We start from the raw sequence: 9,171 nt of genomic DNA on the forward strand, positions 1-9,171 counted from the left end.
AGCATGGCAATTAACGGTTAACGGTCTACGGCTTCTCTCGCTCCACTCTATTTTCTCTTCTAAAATAGAATTTAAAATAAAAATGTTCTAATATTACTCTATAATAGAGTAATCTATTTTTTTTACTTTATATATAGAATAATTTTTTTATTTTTTGTTCATCACTCTATTTTTTACTATAAAATAGAATACCATTAAAACAACATCTAACTCTATTTTAGAAGAAAAAATAGAGTTTACCTGAAGATGGTCTAAGATATATAAACTCTATGTTTTATTAAAAAAAAGATATAATTATTAAAATATAAATAATATTAGTATATTTTACTCTAAAACTACTAAAGATTAGATTAAACCTTTTTCTATATTTTTCTACAATACAAGTATTAATGAAATAGAAGCTAGAAGGAAAAACATTCAAGAAAATTAATTCAACGGGTAAATTTAGTTATGAGATATAATTGGAATATAATTAGCTATGAGATATACAAAACAATGTATGTCAAAAGATGTATAACACGATAAGCTAAGTTATGCCTCATAACATTTTATAGATTGAAAATATATATTGTAAACTGAAATTTTATTCGAAAAACCAGAATTTACCTAGAATATTAAAAATATCAATCAAGACGCTCGTTTAAAAAATTTAGTTCTCAACATCACAAGTTCCAAGATTTTATTGAAACTATGAAAAGTATTTATTTTCAAAACAAAACGAAGAAAAGTCTCATAATGTTTTAAACTTTATAGCTAAGAATCAAATAAAATTTGTAAAAAATAATATTGAAATACATATATTAGAATATTGTAAAGACCGATTTTAGTAATAGATAGTAATATCTAATTATATGTAACAATTTAAAAATAAACAAGATTAAATCCATTATTAAAAATCAATTATGGCAAGGTCCATACGGTAATATACTACATGTTGACACCCACTATATTATGAATTAATTAATATATTAATTTCCTTTGCCATTTTGCAAAATAAAATTAAACAAAAAATCGTGGACAAGAAAAATACCATATTTAGTTCACACAGCAATAATAATTATAAACATATATGTTTCCTTATATGTTGATTGAAAAATGCAAAAGTTTTTTTTTTGTAAAAGCTGAAAAATGCAAAAGTTACAATTAATAATATAAAACCATTAAAAAAAACAACTAATTTCCCTCCGACACAACTCTTTATAAGTTAAAAGTATCTCCTCGAGTATCTGTCCGAATACCTTTCACGCATCCCACGATGGCGGACGGTGAAGACACGACGAAGAAGAATCTACAGACAAGCTACTTCGACGTGGTCGGAATCTGCTGTTCAATGGAGGTTCCTCTTGTCGGAGACGTTCTCCGTCCACTTAACGGCGTCAAAGAATTCTCCGTCATCGTCCCTTCAAGAACCGTCATCGTAGTCCACGACAGCTTCTTGATATCTCCGCTTCAAATCGGTAAACAACCAAAAAAAAGCGATTTATTTTCTTCTTCTTCTGAATTGCATGGCATTGATTCTAACATATAACTTATGTGTTTCTTGACAGTGAAGGCACTGAATGAAGCAAGACTAGAGGCAAGCGTGAGGCCATATGGAGAGACAAGCTTCAAGAGTCAATGGCCAAGCCCTTTCGCATTGGTCTCTGGTGTATTACTTGCTCTCTCCTTCCTCAAATACTTCTATGGCCTGCTTGAGTGGTTCGCTGTCGTTGCCGTGGTGGCTGGAGTTTACCCTATTCTAGCTAAAGCTGTTGCTTCGGTCACAAGGTTCAGGCTTGACATCAATGCTCTCACTCTTATTGCTGGTAAAAGATCATTAGTTTAAGTTTGTCTTTTTAATAGGATGGCCTTATCTGACTGCAGGAGAGGTTACATCTAATTTTTGTTCTTGACAGTGATTGCAACGGTGTGTATGGAGGATTACACAGAAGCTGCCACAATTGTGTTTTTATTCTCGGTTGCAGATTGGCTAGAGTCAAGTGCTGCTCATAAGGTCAGTTTGTGTAGAGGTTTTAGCAATACAAAAAAAAAACAATTAGACCAATAGGATCATTATGAAGATGATTAGGTTTTCTTTTTCTTTTCATCATTGTTTTGAAGTAACTACTGTTTTCAGGCAAGCACAGTGATGTCATCTCTAATGAACTTAGCGCCAAGAAAAGCAGTGATAGTAGAAACTGGAATAGAAGTTGATGTAGATGAGGTTGGTTTAAACACTGTTGTTTCAGTCAAAGCTGGAGAAAGTATACCAATCGATGGAGTTGTGGTTGATGGAAGCTGTGATGTAGATGAGAAAACATTAACAGGAGAGTCCTTCCCTGTCTCCAAACAAAGAGACTCACCTGTGTTAGCTGCAACTATAAATCTTAATGGTACCAAGATATAACTCTTCTCTTAAGTTTTTAAAAGATCTTTGTAAGCTCAGTGACACAATTGTATTGTAATCTTGAAGGTTACATAAAGGTGAAAACAACAGTTCTAGCCAGAGACTGCGTGGTTGCGAAAATGACAAAACTCGTAGAAGAAGCACAGAAAAGCCAAACTAAAACTCAAAGGTTTATAGACAAATGTTCTCGCTACTACACTCCAGGTTAGTAATCATATACAATCTTCTTCCAACGTTTAAAACATAATGTGATGAGTTGTTGATCCCATTTTGCTTTGTGTTTTGTTCAGCGGTTGTTGTAGTAGCAGCATGTTTTGCTCTCATCCCGGTTTTATTAAAGGCTCAAAACCTCAGCCATTGGTTTCACTTAGCACTTGTAGTGCTAGTAAGCGGTTGTCCTTGTGGTCTCATCCTATCCACACCCGTTGCTACCTTTTGTGCTCTTACTAAGGCAGCCACATCAGGGTTTCTGATCAAAACCGGTGATTGTCTAGAAACTTTGGCAAAGATTAAGATTGCTGCTTTTGACAAAACAGGAACTATTACAAAAGCTGAGTTCACAGTCTCAGATTTTCAGTCTCTTTCTCACAATATCAATCTGCAACATTTGATTTACTGGTAAGTATCTATGTAGTTTTCTCACTGTAACTAAGCCTATGTGATGAAACTTTTGAGATGGTTTCATATAGGGTATCAAGCATTGAAAGCAAGTCAAGCCATCCAATGGCAGAGGCCCTTATTGACTACGCTAGATCAGTTTCTGTTGAGCCTAAGCCTGATATGGTTGAGAACTTTCAGAACTTTCCAGGAGAAGGTGTTTATGGGAGAATAGATGGTCAAGATATCTACATTGGTAACAAAAGAATTGCAAAGAGAGCTGGATGCTTAACAGGTCTCATAACTTTGCAACTGAAGCTATATTGAGTGTTGTTATATTGTTATTTTGTCTATCTAACTTTTGCATGATCTCTTCTTTGTGGATGCTGAATAAAGTTCCGGATAGTGAAGCTGATATGAAGGGAGGTAAAACCATCGGTTACATATACATTGGAGAAGAACTGACAGGAAGTTTCAGCCTTTTGGATGGTTGTCGGCATGGGGTCGCTCAAGCTCTCAAGGAGCTTAAGTTCTTAGGCATCACAACTGCAATGCTCACAGGAGATAACAGAGATGCAGCCATGTCTATTCAACAACAGGTGAAGTATCTAAACTAATCATTCACATGTCTCCGGTGTTTCAAAAATCGGTATAAGCGGCACCTAGGATTTAAAAAAAAAAATTGGTGTAGGTGTTCATAAATGGTCTAGGGCCGCCTAATCAATAATCTCCTATAAAACGACCCGCCTAGCTATTTCTTGAATATTGCATATGTTTTATTTCAAGAGTCATGTATAATCAAAACCTTATCATTATTACAGCTAGGGAATGCTTTGGATATAGCTCACACTGAACTTCTTCCACAAGACAAAGCAAGAATCATCGATGAGTTCAAGAGCCAAGGGCCTACAATGATGGTGGGAGATGGACTTAACGATGCACCAGCCTTAGCTAAAGCAGACATTGGCATTTCTATGGGGATCTCAGGGTCAGCACTTGCAACAGAGACAGGAGATATCATTCTTATGTCGAATGACTTGAGGAAGATACCTAAAGGGATGAGACTAGCGAGGAGATGTCATAAGAAAGTGATTGAGAATGTGGTTTTGTCTGTGAGCATAAAAGGAGCGATCATGGTGCTTGGTTTTGCAGGTTATCCTCTGATTTGGGCAGCTGTTCTTGCAGATGCAGGAACTTGTTTGCTTGTGATACTCAATAGTATGATGCTTCTACGTGATGAGCGTGAAGCTGTGTCTGCATGTTACCGTGCTTCTCCTTCGTCTTGTACTCCCTCGCTACTGAAGCTTGAAGAGGATCTAGAAGTGGGATTGTTGCAGAAGAGTGAGGAGACAAGTAACAAGAGTTGTTGCTCTGGTTGCTGTGGTGGCCCTAAGGGCACTCAACAAAAGTGATACTCGTCTTCTTATTTAGAACTAGAGGGGGTTGTCTATCTATGTAACTGGAAAAATCTTTTAAAAAACAAATAAATTTTAATTTTAAATAAAATAATAGAATAATCAACACTTCAAATATTAAATTGTATAAGTAAAATCATATACATGCATATTATATTATATATTTTCATATAACTAAATTACTATAAAATATTTTAATTAATCGATTTTTCTATTTATTCGGTTGTGGGTTTATAATTTAGAAGAAAAAAAAGGTTGTGGGTTTATATCAAACTATTTTCATGTCCTACGATTGGTATGATATAACCAACTTCTTTTTTGGGTTGAGTTCTATTCTACAGTAACATGCTATATGCCATTGTCTCCTCTGAAATCCGTTGCAACATTTTATTGTGAAAAAGGTTTAATCTGATGTTACTTAAAGGGTTAATTTTTACAAGATGGTAGTTTGATATAACTCAGATTCCGTCCAAAAACATTCGGAAAAAACATACAAGAAGTTTATGATAATAAAAGAAAACGAGCGATGCGTATATATAGTGAGTAGTGACCAATGGATATATCGATGGATCATATATATACAAGGAAGGACCCCTATCACAAATCATTGTGTCTTTGACGAGTGCTAAACCCCACATTAGTCTATTTGCTACAGTGAATGTCACATGAACGTTTGACTAATATGAATTGTCACCACCAATGAGAAGAATATTTACAAAAATTTGGGTCCCTTTTTAATTTAGTTGAGACTTTATCACATCGTTTTCTGAAATCAAATTCACCAATTTGAAGTCTATTACTCTCCCGGTTTGATAAATATACTTGTTGTTCAACTTGATAGACATTACGGTATCTTGCGTTTTACTACCATAACACTGAAATTGAATTATCATTGATTTTGGGATCGATCAACGTTGTCTTGAACTAGGTTTTTCAATCTAGTTACATCACCCAACACCCATGATCTTTGAGAATATCAAGCTGCGAATACTAACCGATAGACGATTTAATTTTATGTATATTTTAAACTTTAAATATTTCTAGGTCGATTAAATATTTTAATTTGGTCACTTAGGTTGTCTTCTTTTTAGTGGTAGTTATATATTTGGATTCGTTTTGCTGTCGTGTTAAAACAAAATGTTTTTACTCCAGATGTTATTATGGCATGTTGGTATTGATCCCAAACCGAATATTCCTCGTATATTCTTTATCTACAACATCATAAACAGTTTCTTTTGCAATCATCCAGAATCACACATTTTACTTTTTGCAACCCTATTTGCCAATACTATACTTTAGCACCCCTATTTTGATCACTTTTCTTCAACTGATGAAGGCCACTATAATTCTCATCACATATATTACTATCATTACATACTATTAGGTTTCAGCTCTAAGAATGGATTAATCGAGAACGTAAAGTGGAGCTTACGTATATCACACAAAAAGTTATGTATCGTATGATGATATATATGTAACTGGAGATATTAAAACTTTAAATTCCAAGGGTTAATCATGTACAAAAGTCTTACATGTGTAAAATAAATGCACTGTTATACTAAGAACTATGCATTGATGTTTACTTTTTTTTGACGAACTATGTTCCGTTCGATTAACTTTGATGATATATATGTAAAGAGAAAAAAAATTGGTTTTTCAGCTACAACTCTGAATGTTCCATTCCATCATCTAAAATCTTCAATATGTTGGTAAGACAATTTAGACGTTTCTCGATCAGTTTGGCCGACAACAGCCGAGATCACTGATACCACGACCCTTACCTTCGATCCTTACTAATGTGAGCTGCTGACGTATGCCCACTAATCTCTTTGTGTTCCATTATAATGACTTGTGCTGATTATACATTCGTGTTATGCTTTTATCTTTCTTGAGCCGCGGGCCCGCGGTTTATAAACAATATTTAATGTTTTAGGGTTATATGAGAAGATAAATCATACGAAAAGGATGATTAATGTCTATTCGAGAACAAGCAATGGATCATGAGAGTCTATCAAACATCCACAGATGTTTATGCTCTCATTGACTTACACAATCCTCAAACATTGAATGTACCAATTAAAATGAGATCATTGGAGAAAATTTTAATGAATGAGAATAAATGCAAAGATAATTTTTAATTTTCTTTTAAACCTATAATATTTATTTGATAAGTAAGACGTATCCAGACAGATCCAACTAGTGCATCACTAATACATATCTACCATTATTATAGTTCATATTTGCAAACTTAACTTTTCAAAAACTGTTTAACAAAAGAAAATGAGTAAGCTAAAGCTAAGAAAGCTGGTATCACTTCAATCTGAAATGGAGTTCTTACATCGTTTAGACGAAGACAAAAGAGATGTATAATTCAATTCTTATCAAATGATAAATATTTTGGGAACTTCATTCAAGGAACAAATTCACTGAATTATTTTGAAAATTCGCTAGCTAGCAGGTGTAACATGTCTTCTCTTCCCTAATATATGTCTCATATCAAAAAAAAATATTCGTAATTCATAGCAACAATATATGATTACTAATTTTACAAAATTTACATATATAAAAGTGAAGTTACTATTCTGGGAAAAAGTTCCGAAGATTCGGGAACTAATATTTTAATGTATCAGGTGGTAGAACAAATATAAGCTGAACAACTTATCGAAACACAAAAGAAGGATATATATCATTGCAGCTCACATTTCAACGATATTCCCTTTCCACTAGACTATGCTTTATAGGTCTCTTGTTTATAATATCTATTTATTGTTTGGCGTATTTACACTGCCTTTTACTTTGATGTATAATTTTTAATAAAAGGAAGGAAAGAAAGTTGTTTTGTTTTGAAACATTGGTAGATTCCTCCACTACTTGAAAGCCTTTTGGAAAAGATAGTGGAGGTGTGCTGCTTAAATTATTTATGGCCTCTTTCTAGGCAAATAATAATCTAGTTTTTATGATCACAAAGGGTCGCGTATGTAAACTTTCAAATATAAAATACAAATGTGTTATACCAAAAAATTAGAATTTTAATTTGAAAAGAGACTAAGCTTGTGACGATAAGGAAGGGAAAAAGACTGGTCATCTTCGGTGGTTCGATGGTAGAAGCCTAGAAGGTACTAATTACGTTGTAAAATTAGGATGCTCCAACCTTTTTACATGTCCGGTTCTATAAACTTTTGTTTGAAGTTTCGTCTTTAGATTCTATCGTTTTTGACATTAACATTAAAACTATTGTATGTGAAATTGCATATATGTGTTACTCTCTATGGATTGAATGGAAACATGTAACATTATAATATAAAAGATATTACCATTAAACTTTTTATTGGGAGTACTCCCGAGTTAAATGTATTCAATAGTAATGCGGAATTGGTCCACCAAAAAGACATCACTTTCTAAGAATAGAGTCGAAAACATAATTTGTTTTTAGAGTCCTTATGAAAGAATTAATTATATACAGTTAAGTGTGCTTAACTTAGAATTTTCTTTCATGATTAGTGGATAGATATTGAGAAGTACGTGTTAGCACTTGGCAACGAGAAAACATTTAAAAAACATGTATTCATTTGTACAAAACGAGTTTAGATACAAATTGAGCATACACCTATACAAACTTGTCATATTAGACCACTAATCGCTTAAAACTCCAATATTAGAAGTTTAAAACTCTTCATAATTACTGATGAGGAGTAGATAAAAAATCGTAGCAATAGTTTATAGTCATGTGCATATATAGTTATCTATGATCTAAGAATATGTTACATACTTACATTCGTGGTTAAGGTGTTTATCTTCATTTTCAAGAATATATGTGAACGTATTACGTATGCGCAAGTCTATTTTAATAGACAAAACACTGAAAGAAACATATTTTACTCTTAACGCATTTTAAAACCATATAGTAAAAGTATAGACGTTTTAAAAGAAAAAAATACTTGATTTTTTTACATATCTAAAAAGTTGTATATTTGGCTTCATAACTTATATATATATACTAAAAATTGAGGAGAATTACCAAAAATCTCTAGAGAGAAAGTAGACAAATTGAATCACTTGGGAAAATAATGGACAACACAAAAAGATATTGTCGACTCGACTATACTGCAAGTCGATCGCAAATAATTGCAATAAAAGCCAATAATAGAAGATTTGGTGGGAAATGCCTCACTTTAACTCTCACAAAATTGTTTGTCTTAAATATATTGAAAACTCAATCCATTTATAAAAGATTCTGATAATTATGATGATGACTATCTTCATAATCATATATATTGACGACTGCAACGATGATGCGAACAGTAAAATTGTTATTGTAACCATTCTGAAGTTGTGGCTTCTATCTTATCTGCTAACTATTAATTACATGTTTATCTCGTCTATTTTTATCTGTTTGCCGAACCAAAACATTTTTGGTAGATGCAATGCTATGCGATGCGATCTGCTTATGTATTTCATAGTCTTGGGGGTTAGAGAGATTATAGTGTGAGTCAGCTATATCATATCCATAATTAAGTCATCTAATTCTAAGAATTGATATTAATAAATACAATTGTAAAAAGTAATCTCTCTTAGCTAGGAGTCATGGCCTAAAAGGAACAATCACTTTTTACATCAACAAAAGAGGTTATGTGGCCCAACGTCTTCGGTTTGACTCTGGTCTGGTACAATGGAAGTGGTGGTTTTAACTAACACTTGTTCTATAATACAAATTCATTGATGTGAGAATTAGAGATTTAGTGAGAGTTTAGGTTAAGAACATGAAGAACAGAT

At 33.0% G+C, this 9,171-nt stretch overlaps 1 protein-coding gene across 1 annotated transcript; it reads left to right on the forward strand.

The window, feature by feature from the left end:
• Positions 1-581: 581 nt before the first annotated feature.
• Positions 582-4,500, forward strand: LOC106390571 (cadmium/zinc-transporting ATPase HMA3). Its single transcript, XM_013831102.3, has 9 exons — positions 582-1,457; positions 1,548-1,805; positions 1,896-1,993; positions 2,117-2,372; positions 2,453-2,590; positions 2,677-3,004; positions 3,076-3,278; positions 3,380-3,582; positions 3,805-4,500. Exons 1-9 carry the CDS (start codon positions 1,256-1,258, stop codon positions 4,393-4,395), a joined length of 2,277 nt encoding a protein of 758 aa, XP_013686556.2. The 5' UTR covers positions 582-1,255; the 3' UTR covers positions 4,396-4,500.
• The last annotated feature ends 4,671 nt before the right edge of the window (positions 4,501-9,171 follow it).

Source organism: Brassica napus, chromosome A1 (assembly GCF_020379485.1).
Source record: "Brassica napus cultivar Da-Ae chromosome A1, Da-Ae, whole genome shotgun sequence".
Classification (NCBI taxonomy): Eukaryota; Viridiplantae; Streptophyta; class Magnoliopsida; order Brassicales; family Brassicaceae; genus Brassica; species Brassica napus.